Raw genomic sequence first — 19,396 nt, forward strand, 5'->3', positions numbered from 1 at the left:
GGGATTGGAAAAATAATGTTCCGAATTAAAGTGCAGCATTCTAATGAATGATACCCATTTAATTATGCAAAACATTGCTGAATAGTGCTCCTGCATTCTGATAAAACCCAGCAGGGTGACACATTTCTAAACATTTCACTCCAGAGTGGGAAAGTCCATTGTAGCAAGCAGTCTGTCACATTCCAAGAAACAGCACAGAGATGAATGTTTAGTGTAAATGGTCCTTAAAAAGATGGCACTGAGGGAATGGGCCTCAGTGCTAAACCTCACCAGGGTGCAAAACTCCCTGATCTAATTTAAAGAGCTCAATGGGACCTTTGGCCTCCATTGTGGTTGTCAGGTGGAAACATGGTATGGCTCATTTCACCAACATTCAACTTAGTGACACTCAACAGTGACACGGGATTTGATTCACAGGATGCAATTACAAAACATTACACTTATTTCCAAATTTCATCGCATATGGATGCACTGCACCTTCACACTAACCACTTACTGACTCGACCTTCAAGGGACCATGCACTTGTACTCCTAGATCCCTCTGCTCTACAACACTACCCAGAGGCCTACCATTTACTGTGTAGGTCCTGCCCTTGTTCGACGTCCCAAAATGCAACACCTCACACTTCTCTGTATTAAATTCCATTGTAGCGTGTTGATAAAGGCAAGGAGCCAGGTATTTTGGGAAGGTATATTTATTGGTTCGTGGGTCTCAGACGGGTCTAGTCTGCCGGAATGGCTTGGCGCCCAAACCTTGCCCTTATATACCTGCGTCCAGGACCGCCTCCCAGGACTGGTCCATTCCCGTGCCGAGGGGTCGGTAGTAGTATGGCCCGACCCTTGGGAGCCGCCACAGTACCCCCCCCCAGATCCGGAGGCACGAAACGCACTGGTGGTCGCACAACCCGACCGGACCGCGTACGGTAATCGGTCGACAGAGGGGCCGGCGGAGGCACAGTTGGAGAGACAGGCGGTGGGACCCGCAAAGGGGGGCGACCTCGTGGGCGAGGCCGGGCCACCCGCACCGGTTGGTCGATGTCTAAGTGGGCCGGCTTCAGGCGGTCAATTGACACGGCCTCCGGCCGGCCCCCCATGTCCAAAACAAAGGTGGTCTGCCCGTGCTCCAGCACCCGGTACGGGCCTTCATACGGCCTCTGGAGTGGCGCCTGGTGGGCGTCACGGCGCAGGAACACAAAGGCGCAGTCCTGGAGGGCCGATGGCACGTAAGGGCGGAATGTCCCATGGCGGGACGTCGGCACGGGTGCGAGCTTTCCAACTCGCTCTCGGAGGCGATGTAGGGTGGATGAGGGTGGTTCCTCTCGCCCCGGCAATGAGGGCACGAACTCCCCGGGCACCGTGAGCGGAGACCCGTAGACGAGCTCCGCTGAGGATGAAGCCAGGTCTTCCTTGGGGGCAGTCCGGATGCCCAGCAAAACCCATGGTAGCTCGTCCATCCAGTCGGGGCCGGCGAGTCGCGCCTTCAGCGCTGCCTTCAGCTGCCGGTGGAACCTCTCCACCAAGCCGTTTGCCTGCGGGTGATAGGCCGTGGTGTGGTGCAGCCGCACGCCCAACAGGTGGGCCATGGCCGACCACAGCTCGGAGGTGAACTGTGGCCCCCGGTCCGATGAGATGACCACCGGCACACCAAAGCGAGCAATCCAGTGCGCGGCCAACGCACGAGCGCATGTGGCTGTCGACGTATCAGCCAGTGGTATGGCCTCCGGCCACCGCGTGAAGCGGTCCACCACCGTGAAGAGGTGGGTGATGCCCCGGGACGGCGGGAGCGGGCCCACAATGTCCACGTGCAGGTGGTCGAAACGGCGGCAGGGTAGACCGATCCCTTGGAGTGGCGCCCGGACGTGGCGTTGAATTTTAGACGTCTGGCACGGAATGCAGGTGCGGGCCCATTGGCCAACCTGCTTGCGCAGACCATGCCACATGAACCGCGCAGCTACCAACGAGATCGTTGTCCGGATGGATGGGTGAGCCAGCCCGTGGACCACGTCGAAAACCCTCCTGCGCCACGCGGCCGGGACGATGGGGCGCGGCTGACCTGCCGACACATCGCAAAGTATCGTCGTCGCTCCGGGGCCGAGGGGAACATCCTCAAGGCGGAGGCCAGAGATGGCAGTCCGGTAGGCGGGCATCTCCCCGTCCGTTAGTTGGGCCTCCGCCAGGGCAGAATAATCAATGCCGGGTGCCACTTCTAACACGGCATTGATGGCGGGGCGAGACAATGCGTCGGCCACCCGGTTTTCCTTCCCCTCGATAAAGCGGATGGAGGTGGTAAATTCTGAAATGTAGGCCAACTGGCGCTGCTGTCGGGCGGACCATGGGTCGGAGACCTTTGCCAGGGCGAAAGTGAGCGGCTTGTGGTCCGTGTAAGCGGTGAACGGGCGGCCCTCCAGAAAATAGCGGAAGTGACGAACGGCCAGGTACAGGGCGAGGAGCTCGCGGTCGAAAGCGCTGTACTTCTTCTGGGCGTTGTCGAGGTGCCGGCTGAAGAAGGCCAGGGGGCGCCAACCCCCGTCCGTGAGTTGCTCCAGTACGCCACCAACGGCCAACTCTGAGGCGTCCACCGTAAGGGCTGTCGGGGCATCCTCCCGTGGGTGAACAAGCAGCACAGCCCGAGCCAGGGCCTCCTTCGCGCCGTCAAAGGCTGTTACGGCCTCGTCGGTCCACACGACGGTCTTACGCTTGCCCGCCAGCAGCTCGTATAGCGGCCGCATGATGTGGGCCGCGGATGGCAGGAACCGGTGATAAAATGCCACCATGCCGACGAACTCCTGCAGGCCACGCACCGAGGACGGACGGGGAAACCGGCGGATGGCGTCTACTTTGTCCGGCAGGGGAACCGCTCCTTGCGAGGACACACGGTGGCCGAGAAAGTCGATTGTGGCCACGCCAAAGCGGCACTTGGCGAGGTTTATGGCCAACCCGTGTTCGCTGAGCCGCTGGAAAAGCTGCCGGAGGTGGGCACAGTGCTCCTGCCGCGAGCGGCTGGCTACCAAGATGTCGTCGAGGTAGACGAACAGGAAATCCAACCCGCGACAAACGCCGTTCATTAATCGTTGGAATGACTGCGCGGCGTTCTTGAGGCCGAACGGCATCCGTACGAACTCGTAGAGTCCGAACGGCGTGATGATTGCCGTCTTGGGTACATCCTCCGGGTGGACCGGGATCTGGTTGTAACCTCGCACCAGATCCACCTTTGAAAATATCGTGGCCCCAGCCAAATGGGCGTTGAAGTCCTGGATGTGGGGCACGGGGTATCGGTCCTCGGCGGTAGCGACGTTCAGCCGCCGATAATCCCCGCAAGGCCTCCAGCCCCCGTTTGCCTTGGGGACCATGTGGAGTGGAGATGCCCATGGGCTGTTGGAAGGGCGGACGATCCCCAAGGACTCCATCGTACGGAACTCCTGTCGTGCCAGGCGTAGTTTCTCAGGCGGGAGTCGGCGTGCTCGTGCGTGGAGGGGTGGGCCGGTAGTCGTGATGTAATGGTACACCCCATGCTTGGGGGTCGATGACCGGAATTGCGGGGCCATAATATCCGGAAAGTCCGCCAGCACCCGAGCGAAATGGGAGTCCACGGACGACAGCGGGCGTACAATGGGGTCATTCAGCCGCAACGCGATGGGCTCCATCGTGGCGGAGTGGACCAAGCGCTGCTGCCTGACGTCCACGAGGAGAGAATGAGCCCGCAGAAAGTCGGCCCCGAGCAACGGCTGGGAGACGTCGGCGATCGTAAACAGCCACGTAAAATGACTGGCGCCGAAAACGATGTGGACCGTGCGGACGCCATATGTCTGGATAATGCTCCCATTTGCCGCGGTGAGGATGGGCCCCCGCTTCCCAGAACGAATGTCCAGCGGCGAAGGGGGCAGGACGCTCAGCTCCGCCCCGGTATCCACGAGGAAGCGGCTCCCGGAGCGCCGATCCCAGGCGAAGAGGCGGTGAATCTGGCCGGCCACCGCAGGGACTATTGGTAGCCGGCCCCGGCGTTTCCCGGAAATGTGCACGGCTGGCGGCATTGTCGGGCTGCCGCACCCCAGCGCTGGTGGTAATAACACCAGTACCTCTTGCTGGTGCTGGCTGGAGCCTGCTGATGTGGGACTGCAGGTGCACGACCCGCAATGGCCACCGGGGGCGATCTCGCAGGCCTCCGGGGCATAGCTGTCACTCCTTCCACAGCTCCCCCGCCCGACCGGAGAAAATCGGGCGCTTCTCGAGTGACGTTTAGCGCACTGACGTCATCACGGCGCGCCGCCCACAGCGCGTCCGCGCGCCTGCCGAGGGCCCGGGTGTCTTCAAAGGAGACGTCGGTGAGCTGCAGGCGAATGTCGGCCGGCAGCAGGTGCAGGTATGTATACTCGAACATCAGGCACGGTCTGTGCCCGTCGAGCAGCGCGACCATCTCCTTCAGGAGGCTAGATGGGCGCCGGTCACCGAGGCCTGGCATGTGGAGGAGCCTTTCGGCCCGCTCCATTCGGGTTAGCCCGTAGGTTTGGAGCAGCAGCTCCTTAAGGGCTTCATATTTACCGTCGGCCGGTGGGTCCTGGAGGAACTCCGTTACCTCTTCGGCCGCGTCCTGGTCAAGGGCTCCCACCAGGTGGAAAAACCGGGTGTTATCCACTGTGATGCCCTTCAGCTGGAACTGGGCCTCCGCCTGGTAAAACCAAATGCGAGCCCGGGTGGTCCAGAAGGTCGGGAGCTTGATGCCTACCGCGTCGACAGCTGGGGCCTGGTCGGCCTGCGAGCCGGACGGGCGGTCGGCTTCTGTTTTCTTGTCCATCCTAATGAATGGACCGTCGAGGTCACCAATGTAGCGTGTTGATAAAGGCAAGGAGCCAGGTATTTTGGGAAGGTATATTTATTGGTTCGTGGGTCTCAGACGGGTCTAGTCTGCCGGAATGGCTTGGCGCCCAAACCTTGCCCTTATATACCTGCGTCCAGGACCGCCTCCCAGGACTGGTCCATTCCCGTGCCGAGGGGTCGGTAGTAGTATGGCCCGACCCTTGGGAGCCGCCACACCATCAACCATTCCTCAGCCCACCTGGCCAATCGATCCAGATCCTGCTGCAATCGTTCACAACCATCTTCATTATCTGCAAAACCACCCACTTTTGTATCACCAGCAAACTTGCTAATCTTGCCCTGTGTGTTCTCACCCAAATCACTGATGTAGATGACAAACAGTAACGGGCCCAGCACCGAACCCTGAGGCACACCACTAGTCACAGGCCTCCATTCTGAGAAGCAATCTTCCACCATCACCCTCTTGCTTCCTTCCATTGAGCCAATTTGCTATCCATTCAGCTATCTCTCCTTGGATCCCATGAGATCTAACCTTCCAGAGCAGCCTACCATGCGGCACCTTGTCGAACGCCTTACTGAAATCCATGTACACAACATCTACAGCTCTGCCCTCATCAACCTTTTTGCTCACGTCTTCAAAAAAATCAATCAGATTTGTGAGACACGACCTCCCACGTACAAAACCATGCTGACTGTCCCTAAGGGCCTGTTTCCACACTGTATCACTCTATGACTGTCAGTTTACCCTGCCTGTAGAAAGACTGCACTCAGCACTGTGTAGGTGCCTTAATGCTAAACCTGTGAACCAACAGCTTGAAGGAAGCACGAGAAAGGGTAAAGTGACATCCATTAAGTTATGTATGTCTGGGAAAGCTGACATCAACATTGGCAGAACTGCAGTGTATGTTTCTGGTTTAAGATTCCATATGCAATAAACCTCTGAACAAGATTTGTATTTACGCACTGAATATTCGCTCAGTTTTCCAAATCGAGAACGTGTGCGTAAGAGCGTTTGAATAACATATGAGTGAAATTTATGGAAAAGCATGAGATTGCAGATACTGGAAGCCTGGAATGAGAACGGAAAATATGGTAAATCTTCAGCAGATGTGGCACCATCTATAGCAAGAGAAATGTAGTTAACACTTCAGATCAAAGGCCTTACATCAGAGCTGATGCAGTATTCTATAGCGAGCTGGTGAAGAAGAACACGTCAGACTTTGCAACCATTGATTACTGCACATCTGTACTGGGAAAAGAAGTCTCAAAATGCGCAGGACTCTCAGTCCAACCCACTAGTCCTGTCCTCCAGTTAGCAGAGCAGCAATGAGCCTTGCACTCTGTCCAGGTACTGATCCCATCATGTCTCCTCCATGGAAGTACTAGCAATCCAGGTTCAACGTAAAAACGGGTTGAATCACAACAAAGCAAATCTTTGCCCCTTTCTCAGCCCTTCAAAGGTCAGGAAAATCAACCCAAATATTTCTGGATAAGCAGAAGAATTCAAAAAATGGATAGTCATTTAAAATCAAACACAACCAGACAAGGAGGAGAGCCATTAAAATCCATCAATTCTTCTTCTTATCGTGTCCACACATGCTTGATATTGCGTTTCAGCCAAAACTGAACACAACTCTTAGCAATATCATTGTTCTCAGCAAGGTCCTCAGCTTTGCATTCGTGCTCCAATAGAGGACATTTCAATAGGTGCTCCATAGTTTGTGGTTCAGCGCCACATACGCAGATGACGTCTTCAGTGTCTATATAACCCCACTTCTTGAGAGTCGCTTTACAACGATCAGTACCAGCTCTCAGTCTGTTGAGGCATTTCCATTCAGCCCAGCTTGACTCAGCCCCAGAAGGAAGTTCGTCTTTGGCCCTTATGGACATGGATGTCGTTGATGGGAGATTGGCTAGTCTCTCTTCCCATAATGCAACTTTAGTACCGTCAGCTTCAGTATTTGGTTCAACTTCGTTGAGGAAGCTATTTCTGGACTTTAGCCGTCTCTTTGCGGGTTCATGGCCGAATAGGGGAGAAAGTCTCATTCCTGAGACCTGCATGAAGTCTGTGTCAATCGTCTACTACCTCACCTCAAGTGACTTCAGTCAGGACAGTGATTTATAGAAGGCACTACATATTAAAATATGGATGGGTAAAGTGATTGCGTATCACAATTATCCACCCAGTAACATCCTGAGGACCACCCATCACAAATACTGCCTTCCCACTGGTGTGTTTACAATGATCTGAAATGATGCAATCATTTGTTTCTCTGTGGAAGGCAATCCCTTAAATGCTGCAATCAGATTGAGTCAAAATAGCTTTTTGCTGGTTGCTTTCAAAATCCTATGGTTTTGGCAATAAATCAGTCTACTGATTGGCTTGGATTACCATCTAAATCATCTTTTTGTGGTCCATCAGTCAAAACTGGGCATTGTATTTGCCACTCAGGTTTAACCAGAATAGTGTGTTGCAATCGGATGATATGCTGGTTTAACCACACAAAGTTCTATTTGCGATGGTTTACTCAATTAACTTGTCACATTGAGTACCAAGTCCAATAGGAACCAACTATCTCATTCCTCCCCATCTCTCAGATCCTAAACTTCAAATTTCTAATTAAAATCTTGTATATTTGCTTTATTTGCAGTGTTTCTATTTACCCACTCTCCTATTTCATCCAAATACTTTGTGCCATTCTTAAATTTTTTTTTTCCCTCCAAAATCAAATGCCCCATTTAATTATACATCAAGTGGAAACCCAACCAATCCATCCCATCATCAGCTAGAGAGTGGTCCTTGCCTACCATCTCCCTCTTTTGGGGATCTTCGAACTATCTTCAATCGGACTTTACTGGACTTGCACGAAACATTATACCCTTTATCCTGTATCATCTGTACACTGTGGACGGCTTGGTTGTGATCATGCATAGTCTTTTCGCTGACTGGATAGCGTGCAACAAAAAAAGCTTTTCACTGTGCATTGTTCCCTGAAGGTGGAATCTCATGTGGATAGGGTGGTGAAGAAGGCGTTTGGTATGCTTGCCTTTATAAATCAGAGCATCGAGTATAGAAGTTGGGATGTAATGTTGAAATTGTACAGGGCATTGGTGAGGCCGAATCTGGAGTATGGTGTGCAGTTCTGGTCGCCAAATTATAGGAAGGATGTCGACAAAATGGAGAGGGTACAGAGGAGATTTACTAGAATGTTGCCTGGGTTTCAGCACTTAGGCTACAGAGAGAGGTTGAACAGGTTGGGTCTTTATTCTTTGGAGCGTAGAAGGTTGAGGGGGGACTTGATAGAGGTTTTTAAAATTTTGAGAGGGACGGACAGAGTTGACGTGGGTAGGCTTTTCCCTTTGAGAGTGGGGAAGATTCCAACAAGGGAACATAGCTTCAGAATTGAGGGACAAAGGTTTAGGGGTAACATGAGGGGGAACTTCTTTACTCAGAGGGTTGTGGCTGTATGGAATGGGCTTCCGGTGGAAGTGGTGGAGGCTGGCTCGATTTTATTATTTAAGAGTAAATTGGATAGGTATATGGATAGGAGGGGATTGGAGGGTTATGGTCTGAGTGCAGGTAGATGAGACTAGGTCAGGGAGAATGGTCGGCGTGGACTGGTAGGGCCGGACAGGCCTGTTTCCATGCTGTAGTTGTTATATGTTATATGTTATATGTACCTCAGTGACAATAATAAACTAAACCAATTTGTACAAGATTTCCAAGTCACTGATGTTAAACACAAATTATAGTATCACAGGTGCACCAATTCAGTATCCCGCTGCTTTTAACATTTCAATTTCTCATCCATTGATATGATTCAACCAACATTCTTGAATGCCTTGATATTAATTTATCTCCTTTTCCATGGACCTCTCTCAAAATCTAAGTATCACATGGGATATTGGTTCATCAAAACAATTGATAGAAACATAGAAAATAGGTGCAGGAGGAGGCCATTCGGCCCTTCGAGCCAGCACCGCCATTCATTGTGATCATGGCTGATCGTCCCCATATCCCTTGTGCCTGCCTTCTCTCCATATCCCTTGATTCCACTAGCCCCTAGAACTCTATCTAACTCTCTCTTAAATCCATCCAGTGGTATCTCGTGAGGTGGAATATTGTCTTTCTGAGACCATATTGGCTACTGCTTATCGCGTTACCATCAAGTAATCCACAAGTTTATTTCCAGTAATTACTTTTGTTATGTTACCCGAGTATGATGGACAGGACTTGCACTGGATTGTCTTCCAGCTTTTGATGTAGAGAAGCTCCCTGTAACCCAGTACTGTTCCAGTTTACTGCTGCCACACACCATCAGCTCTTCCCAGTGCTTCCCATGTCTCAATAGTCCAAGAAAGAATCATTAGCATGAGCCATCTTAACCTAGTCAACACTTGTACTATTGGTCTGCAATCTACTTGGGCAATATACGAGATGCAATTCTAGGAAGGACACAGACGTCTGTGCACCGTATGTTGAAATACAGAATGCAGGTTGAAAAAGTGGTTAAAGCGCATGGGATCTTGGGGTTTATAAATAGAAGCAAAGAGCACAAGAGAAAGGAAGTCATGACGACCTTTATAAAACACCGGTTCAGCCACAATTGCAGTTCTGCGAGTCACATTTTAGAACAGATGTAACTGCTTTGTACAGGTGTAAATGAGAAAAGAAAAATCCAGAGACGAGGGACATTAGTTATACGGGTACATTTGAAAAGCAGGTGGTATGTTGAAAGGCTGGAGCGATTGGGCTTGTATACACTGGAATTTAGAAGGATGAAGGGGGATCTTATTGAAACATATAAGATAATTAGGGGATTGGACACATTAGAGGCAGGAAACATGTTCCCAATGTTGGGGGAGTCCAGAACAAGGGGCCACAGTTTAAGAATAAGGGGTAGGCCATTTAGGATGGAGATGAGGAAGAACGTTTTCAGTCAGAGAGTGGTGAAGGTGTGGAATTCTCTGCCTCAGAAGGCAGTGGAGGCCAGTTCGTTGGATGCTTTCAAGAGAGAGCTGGATAGAGCTCTTAAGGATAGCGGAGTGAGGGGGTATGGGGAGAAGGCAGGAACGGGGTACTGATTGAGAGTGATCAGCCATGATCGCATTGAATGGCGGTGCTGGCTCGAAGGGCTGAATGGCCTACTCCTGCACCTATTGTCTATTGTATCGTTGGAACAGAGGAGGTTGTGAAGGCATCCAACAGAAGCATTTAAAATCGTGAATGTTTATACAGAGTGTCTTCTCCCCATACCCCCTGACTCCGCTATCTTTAAGAGCTCTATCTAGCTCTCTCTTGAAAGCATCCAGAGAATTGGCCTCCACTGCCTTCTGAGGCAGAGAATTCCACAGATTTACAACTCTCTGAGTGAAAATGTTTTTCCTCATCTCCGTTCTAAATGGCCTACCCCTTATTCTTAAACTGTGGCCCCCTGGTTCTGGACTCCCCCAACATTGGGAACATGTTTCCTGCCTCTAACGTGTCCAATCCCTTAATAATCTTATATGTTTTAATAAGATCCCCTCTCATCCTTCTAAATTCCAGTGTATGCAAGCCTAGTCTTGCACTAAACCTTATACTCTTTATTCTGCATATTTACCCATGTTCAGTACTTCTCACTAAATGTGGGGATATTCGTGGACATTCTCATCCCGGCAGCCATTTATTTGTCCACTGCTATTCACAACTAGATGGAGTGGGTCTGCCGAGCTTTAATCTGATCCGTGAATGTGAGAACATTTAGCATTGTCAATTGCGAGTTGTTTTTGCTATTTATTTTTTTACACTTTTGTCCTGTACCGTAGCCTCAACGAGTCTGAAACTGAAGGCAGGATGCAACCATTCATAACTTCCCTCCCAAGTGACCAAATCCCAAGACATTAAATTAACCGGCTATCTTTGTAAGAACGCATCAAAACAAAAATCACTCAGGCCTAGTTACGAAGAAGCTATACCAGCTTGTGGGCCTGCAACGTTATATCAGAAAGCTTCATGAGACAACATTAAAGAAGGACCAAAATTTGCGTGGAAGCAGATTGGGAACAAAGTTCTTCAGCTTTTGAACCCTGTACAAATAGTCCCACAACCAATGTTCTCAAAGTGTAGATTTTCCATTCTACAGTTGGTGATTCGGAACTCCATAAATCATTTATTGTATTAAACATATATTTTTCTTCTTCTGGTAACAGATTTCCATCTCAAGGATGTGGCATTTATGGCCCGGAAGTGCCTTGGACAATTCAATCAGTGTATTTTTGAATCAGATACAACCTAAATATGGAATTTTACGTTAGAAAGGCAAACTGCCTGGACAAACAAAAAAGCTGTGTTGATTTTTTTTTAGTGGAGAGAGGAGAAACCACTGAAGTGCCCATTGCATGCACACACAAAGCACTGCACAGAGCGAGAGGCGACAGATCAAAGAGGGAAGCGTTATTTGAAAGTGTCAGGGCTTGATTTCCAACCATGCAGTGAGCATACACAAAGTGACTGTCTAATTGGATCCTTACCAGGGCTTCATAATCTTCTGTAGTTTCTGATAACGTCTGCAAAAATTTAAAAACTTTCACATATTACACAGTTCTAAAAAAAAAAAACACAACTTACACAGACTGGCAATAGGCGACCTTTTGCACCCTGAAATTTTTTTTTCCTCTGCTCTCTTTCGCAGGTCAAAGAGACATTTTAAAGACTCAAAATAGTTTTAAAATCCAACAATTTTATAAGCCAGGACGGAAGTAACTTTCCCCACTCACAATACCCTCTTGGTCCAAGACTGATGGAGTCATGCAATGGTTTTACAAATCTCACAGCAAAAACCTTTTGAGTGAGTCACACGGTCGGTCGCGTGCAAGGAGAATGTACACGTTAGAAAGTGTTTGTTAAACCCCACTCCATCCTCAGCAAAAGAGTGGGTGCGTGGAGAAGGCGGGAAAAAGACTACATGGAAAAAATAATTATTTATAATTACTGTGCACAAAATTCCACAATACAAGGACAAACAAGAGCTGTAAAGAAAGATTATATAATACATAGCCCATGACGTTTCTTCCTGTTACCTGGTTAATCCAAGTAACTCTGCTTAACCCCCATAAAACTGGCACTTAAGATACTTATTCTTTCAATAGATGCTTCCACTTGTCTTGTGGATAGTGCATTCAGGTTCTTTTCAATACACTTCAGAGAATTATTCTCATCTCCCTTCTGGTTTCTGTTGCGATTACTTACAGCCCCCAAGGTCGACAAATGTTCTCTTGAACTTCTACAGGTGTGCAGTCGAGTGCATAGTGACTGGTTGCATCATGGCCTGGTTCAGCAAACCCGAATGCTCAGGAACGAAGGAGATTACAAGAAGTAGCGGCTGCTGCCCAATCCATCATTGGGACTGGCCTCCCCACCATCAAAGTAACCTATAAGGGGCGCTGCCTCAAAAGGGCAGTCAGCATCATCAGGGACCCACACCACCCTGGCCACACTCTCATTTCAATCCTGTCATGAGCAAGAAGTTATAGGAGTCTGAGAACCATCCAGCCTCATGAACAGCATTACAAATGCTAACTAAACTATGAACTACGAACAGTCTTGGTTGCACTAAAGACTTTGCAATGATATTGTTTTTTTAATTATTTGAATATTTTGTTTTTATGGTATCCACGAGCACAGATGCTCCCCAACTTACGATGCTTCGACTTACAATATTTCAACTTCTGCGATGGTGCAAACGGCAGCGAGACGTAGCCACGTGATCGCGTGTATTCAATGCATTCCAACTTACGGAATTTTTGGTTTCCGATGGGTTTCTCGGAACGCAACCCCATCGTAAGTTGAGGAGCACCTGGACTGTGTTTACCGGGCTGTAATACTGCCGTAAGTAAGATTGTCATTGTTCCGTTTTCCTATGGCAATTTAACACTTTTGACTCACAGTTGATAACAGTTTCTTTCCAGCTGTTATCAGGCAACTAAACCGTCCTACCAACACCTAGTGAGCAGTCCTCAGCTTCTATCCACGTCATTGAAGACCCTTGGACGATCTTTGATCGGACTTTACTGGACTTTATCTTGCACTAAACGTTATTCCCTTTATCATGTATTTGTACACAGTGAATGGTTCGCCCAGTGCTGTCAAACGCTCATCATATGCTAACCCACTCATTCCTAAAATCATTTTTGTAAACCTCCTCTGCATCCTCTCCAGAGCCAGCACATCTTTCCTCAGGTATCAGGCCCACATTTCAATTGAATTGAATACATTTTATTAGCCAAGTATGTATACATACAAGGAATTTGCCTTGGTGCTTTGCTCGCGTGTAACAACACGATATACAGTAAACAATTACGAATAAAACATAATTTAAACATGTGAAGAATGAAATAAAATAACAAGAGCAAAAGGAGGCTACAGACTTTTGTTTGCTGAATAGAGCAACTGCTCGTGGAGAAAAGCTGTTTTTATGTCTGGCTGTGGCTGCTTTGACAGTCCGGAGTCGCCTTCCAGAGGGAAGTGCTTCAAAGAGTTTGTGGCCAGAGTGAGAGGGGTCAGAGATGATCTTACCTGCTCGCTTCCTGGCCCTTGCAGTGTACAGTTCGTCGATGGGGGGAAGGTTGCAGCCAACAACCTTCTTGGTTTTGCTCACAGTACTCCAACTGCGGCCTGACCTGCGCCTTATAGAGCCTCAGCATTACATCTCTGTTTTGTATTCCAGTCCTCTTGACATAAATGCTAGCATTGAATTTGCCTTCCTTACTACTGATTCGACTTGCAAATTAACTTTTTGGGAGCCCTGCACCAGCACTCCCAAGTCTCTTTGCACCTCCGATTTCTGGATTACTTCTCTTACAATAAGGTTATCCCTCAGCCCCCTATAGTCCAAAGAAAAATAAAAGTCCCAGCCCTATTAAACCTTTTCTTATATCTCAGTGAGTTGCATTCACCACTGTGGCTGGTTGGAATGAACACGTCACACATAAGATGACATTCATAGAATCAAAAGCACTCAAGAAAAGAACACGTGTTAAAATGGAGCCAAGAGATTGCTCTACGAACCTCAACCTCAATAGTTTAACTCGCTTGCCTCACCTCCTTCTGCATACTTAGTTAGGTTCAGTTTCGGGTTACTCGCGTGGAAACAGGCCCTTCGGCCCACCGACCAGCAATCACACTACTTCTATCCTATACACCAGTGACAATTTACAGATGCCAATTAACCTACACCTCTTTGTAATGTGGGAGGAAACCGTAGCACCCGGAGAAAACCCACGCAGTCATGGGGGGGGGGAACGTACAAACTCAAAAACTGTACTCAGAATGTACAGACCGCACCCTAGGTTAGGATCAAACCCGGGTCTCTAGCGCTGCAAGGCAGCAAGTCTACCGCTGCGCCAATGTGCCGCCCTTAACAAATCCAGCCAGATTTGGAAGATCTTCACTTCTCTAATTTTGTGCATTACTTTCCACAGCTGCGGGAGTCCGCAAGCTAATCAGCAAATGACATAGTGCTGGTTAGCTCATGCCCCTTAAACTATCAACTAAAAAAACAAATACTGCCCACACCACAGACCAGGCTCCATCTGGCAAAGAGGAAATTACTCGGTCCTTTTTGGAAATGTTACTTCTCCTTCTCAGCAGAACTTAATCACAAGGATGTCTCTCGTCAAACCGCATGGCTTTATTTCCTCTTTGCTGGGATAAGATCGGTGAACTTGAAGGAGCGATTAGCTACAATCTGAGATTGGATTATTTTCCCTGTCAAGAGTGTCAGATGTTATGAGGAGACCTTTATAGAAGTATATAAAATTACGGGAGGCATAGAAAGGGTAGACATTCAGAATCTTTGTCCCCCTGAGTGGAAATGTCAAAGACTAGAGGACATATCTTCAAGGTATGAGGGGCAAAGTTTAAAGTGAATGTGTGAGGATATGCAGGGAATGGGGGGAAACGGATCATGTGCAGCCAGATGAGATTAGTTTATCTTGGCATTGTTCGGCACGGACTTTGTGGGCCGAAGGGCTTGTTCCAATGCCGTTCTTTTATATGCTCTTGAGCTCAGAAGTCAAAGAAAAATTGATTAGAAAGTATGTCATTAGTTAATCATAAAAAGGCAATAAGATCACCTACTCAACAGGGGGTAAAATGTAAAGGAAGGAATGTATTGTTTAAATGGACGGACACACACAATTCTAAACTCTCAGTGTACTATGACTGCTCCCCTGCAAACAAGTATCGCTGCCATACAGCGCCAGAGACCTGGGTTCGATCCTGACTACAGGTGTTGACTGCATGGAGTTTGTATGTGTAGGAAGGAACTGCAGATGCTGGTTTAAACCGAAGATAAACACAAAAAGCTGGAGTAACTCAGCATCATTGGAGAGAAGGAATGGGTGACGTTTCAGGTGGAGACCCTTTTTCAGAAGAAGGGTCTCGACCCGAAACGTCACCCATTCCTTCTCTCCAGAGATGCTGCCTGTACCGCTGAATTACTCCAGTTTTTTGTGTCTATCTTCTGGAGGTTGTATGTTCTCCCTGTGACTTCTCTAACTTTAGATAGCTCCTCTGTCCCTCTCTTCCCCTCCCCCTTCCCAGTTCTCCCACTGTCTTCCTGTCTCCACCTATATCCTTTCTTTGTCCCGCCCCCCTGACATCAGTCTGAAGAAGGGTCTCGACCCGAAACGTCACCCATTCCTTCTCTCCTGAGATGCTGCCTGACCCGCTGAGTTACTCCAGCATTTTGTGATACCTTCGATTTATACCAGCATCTGCAGTTATTTTCCTACTCACCAATGCATCCACGATTTCTAGGGCCACCTCCTTGAGTATTCTGGGATGCAGACCAGCTGGCCCTGGGGATTTATCTGCCTTCAGTCCCAACAGTTTATCTAACCCCATTTTCTGACTAATGTGGATTCCAGTCCTCTGGTTTGCCACTTCTTTTGGCTAATTTACATGCCTTTTCCTTGGCTTTAACACTATCCTTGACTTCCCTCGTCAGCCTCGGTTGAGCCACCTTCCCAGTTTTATTTTTCGCCAGACAGGGATGAACAATTTCTGGAGTTCATCCATGCGGTCTTTAAATCTTCCCCATTGCATCTTCACTATCAACCCATTAAGTGTAATTTGCCAGTCTATCCTAGCCAATTCCCATCTCATAACTTCAAAGTCTCCTTTATTCAAGTTCAGGACCTTAGTCTCTGAATTAACCGTGTCACTCTCTTTGGCTGTGTGAAGTATCCTCCGGATGCTCCGGTTTCCTCCAATGCCCCAAAGATGTGCGGGTCTGTAGGTTAATTGGGCCTCTGTAAAAATTGCCTGTAGTGTGTAGGAAGTAGAATAACATAGAACTAGTGTGAACAGGTGGTTTATGGTTGCCATGGACTCTGGGCAACCATAATATGTAGGAAGGAATTGCAGATGCAGGTTTACACCGTAGATAGACTCAAAATGCTGGAGTAACTCAGCGGGACAGGCAGCATCTCTGGCGAGAAGGAATGGGACATATCACTTGGGAAAATGAATTCGGTGGGACAGGAGCAGGCAGAAACAATGGGTCCGTCAGGGCAGTTCTGTTTATGGATTTTGGTCCATGTTAGTTAAAGCACGCATTGCAACCAGTTTGCACTAACTGGGTTGGAAAATCACAGAATGAACTATGTTGATTTTACAAGCACAAGAGGTTGCCATTCGGCCCATTGTGCCCATTCTGGCTCCCTGTGGAGCAATCCCGCCAGTCTCACTCACTTGTGTAGGAAGGAGCTGCAGATGCTGGTTTACACCGAAGATAGACACAAAGTGCTGGAATAGCTCAGCGGAGCAGGCAGCACCTCGAGAGTAGAGAAATCCCTTGCTCTTTCTCTGCAGACTCGCAAGTTATTCCCTCCTACACGCCTTTCTAATTCAGGACACCAGACCATACTTCTGGTCTCAATGTGGTGCAACACAGTCAGAGATTATGTCAATGTTAGGATTAGCTGATTAGGAATATTAACTCCTGGATCCAGAGGGTCTGGAATTCAGTGGGAATTGCTGAGTGGCAGTATTCCTCTTTGGAACTGGCCGAGAGGAGTCAGCTCGCTGTGTTTTTACAGTGTAATTAGAAACTGACTTGAGGTTATTTAAAGCACAGGAGGCACAGGGCCGTGAAATTATGAATGGTACAACAGAAGGGTTGGCACGTTGGTGCAAGGGCGGCACGGTGGCGCGGCGGTAGAGTTGCTGCCTTACAGCGAATGCAGCACCGGAGACTCAGGTTCGATCCTGACTACGGGTGCTGTACTGTATGGAGTTTGTACGTTCTCCCCGTGACCTGCGTGGGTTTTCTCCGAGATCTTCGGTTTCCTCCCACACACCAAAGACGTACGTATTTGTAGGTTAATTGGCTGGGCAAATGTAAAAAAATTGTCCCTAGTGGGTGTAGGATAGTGTAAATGTGCGGGGATCGCTGGGCGGCGCGGACCCGGTGGGCCGAAGGGCCTGTTTCTACGCTGTATCTCTAAATCTAAATCTAAATCTAAGTCCTGGTTGCCCATCAGCAGTAACCTGTTCATTTGCTGATGGAAGTAGCGAAGGAACCTAGTGTCCTCACCTGGTCTAACCAGTTGACGGTTCATTGTCTTGCTTGATTCTAAATTACCCTCTGAAATGCCTAAGAAGCTATGCTATGGTTTTAGGACTGGATAATAAAGTCTAGCACTGAGGGAATGCTGCCCCTTAAGTATTGCCGATCATAGGTTCATAAGTACTAGGAGCAGAATTAGGCCATTCAGCCCATCGTCTACTCCACCATTCAATCATGGCCGATCTATCTCTCCCTCCTTACCCCATTCTCCTGCCTTCTCCCCATAACCCCTGACACCCGTACTGATCAAGAATCTATCTATCTCTGCCTTAAAAATATCCATCGGCTTGGCCTCCACAGCCTTCTGTGGCAATGAATTCCACAAGAATTCCTTACTTTTTCAACATTAAACCAACATTTTGTTTGGCCTGTTAGGTGATTATAAAACACCCTACGGCATTTAGCTCTTGGACCTCATATCCCAAGAATCAATTGAAAAAAAATGTTATTTCAAACTGTAGAACTGAAATCCAAATGCATGGATTATTCCGGGTGATTTAATAACTTTAATCAGCAGAAACAAGGAACTGCAGATGCTGGTTTACCAACAAAAAAAGACACAAAGTGCTGGAGTAACTTAGCGAGACAAGCTGCATCGCTGGAGAAAATGGATAGATGACGTTTCAGGATTACGACCCCCTTGAAGAGTGTCGACCCGAAACGTCACCTATCCATGTTCTCCAGAGATGCTGCCTGACCCGCAGAGTTGCTTCAGCACTTTGTGTATTTTTAAAAATAACTTTATTCCCTGTGCACTGCAGATGTTAAACTCCTCCCCCTGTTCCCATCCCAATATTGGCATTGCAATCATTAAAACTTTGTGCCCTTCATTACCCACTGGACTTCATTCTTCCCATCCAGCTGTCTGCTACAACCAGGCCCCAGGGCTACACCGAGATGTGCAAACACTTACTCAGATCCACTTTCCACCATCTGCGTTAGGAGGGAGATGCCGTCAAGGTTAATGAACTCCTGGGCAAAGGTGATGTCGAGGGAATGATTAGCCAAGTCTTTCAGTGCTTCTAATTTAGCGTCCATGCTGGAAGACTGGATTCTCTCATGGATCGCCTGTGCAATTTGCGTCTGGATAGGTGATTAAGAGACAAGAACAAAAGATACTCAAGGCATAATAGACAATAGACAATAGGTGCAGGAGGAGGCCATGAGTCTGAAAGAGAGATGGAGGGAGGGAGGGAGAAAGCTCAGACTCATTTCTTTAAGTTTTCTTAGTTTGTCCTCCCACTCAAATGAATCTGTTCCAAAACAGAGCACAATTCCATGGAAAGTACATAAGTACATAAATCAGCCAGACATTATTTTAAAGGGCTAATCCACAGAGATAAGGGCCTGCAGATTATTCAGGTTTACACCAAGTTCTACGTAGCCTTCACAAAATGGGTAACTCGTAATAGGAAGCCTAGTTAATATTCTCTGCACCAGCTGAGATGGTGACCAATGGTCCAATGGAAATCTCAGAGGAAACAGCATTTTAAAATAATTATCATGCGGTCAATTGAAAGCTCAGACTCATTTCTTTATACCATGTTCCAAAAGCTGCAACTGCACTGAACCTCGAGGTTGATCTGCCTCAGTTGAAGATTCTCATGATCCTGTTTCATTCGCAAGGAAAAGGTGTTGAAAATGACCAACCTTCCCTCCCTTAAAGATCTACTCCCTCTCCTCAAAAGATAAGAATCTCTAAAGGGTTTTCTTTTAAAGTCTGCTTTACACTGTTTTAAACTCCCATCCATTTACTCTGTGTGTGGTTTTTCTTTCTCCCAAATTCACATAATCACAGTCAGATAAAGCATGACTTGTTCAGAAAATGCCTTTTGTGACCTTTATGGAGCCAGAGTGCTTTGATCCCAATGAAATGCTATTGCATCACTCTTGTAGAGTAACCAATTTATGCATTGCAAGATTACCCTAAATAACAGTGTGATAATGACCAAGCTCACTTTATTTAG

The 19,396-nt window shown here is 48.1% G+C and overlaps 1 protein-coding gene across 4 annotated transcripts in view; it reads right to left on the reverse strand.

Annotated features, from left to right (window-relative positions):
• Window positions 1-19,396, reverse strand: part of elmo1 (engulfment and cell motility 1 (ced-12 homolog, C. elegans)) — a 308,339-nt gene that overhangs the window by 211,396 nt on the left and 77,547 nt on the right. For all 4 annotated transcript variants that reach the window (XM_078415056.1, XM_078415031.1, XM_078415048.1 and 1 more), the window contains 2 exons: window positions 18,343-18,512; window positions 11,329-11,364 (listed from right to left, as the gene is read on the reverse strand). In XM_078415056.1, coding sequence (XP_078271182.1) covers window positions 11,329-11,364; window positions 18,343-18,512 — 206 coding nt within the window. The remainder of the gene's footprint in view (window positions 1-11,328; window positions 11,365-18,342; window positions 18,513-19,396) is intronic.

This window comes from Rhinoraja longicauda, chromosome 2 (assembly GCF_053455715.1).
Source record: "Rhinoraja longicauda isolate Sanriku21f chromosome 2, sRhiLon1.1, whole genome shotgun sequence".
NCBI lineage: Eukaryota > Metazoa > Chordata > Chondrichthyes > Rajiformes > Arhynchobatidae > Rhinoraja > Rhinoraja longicauda.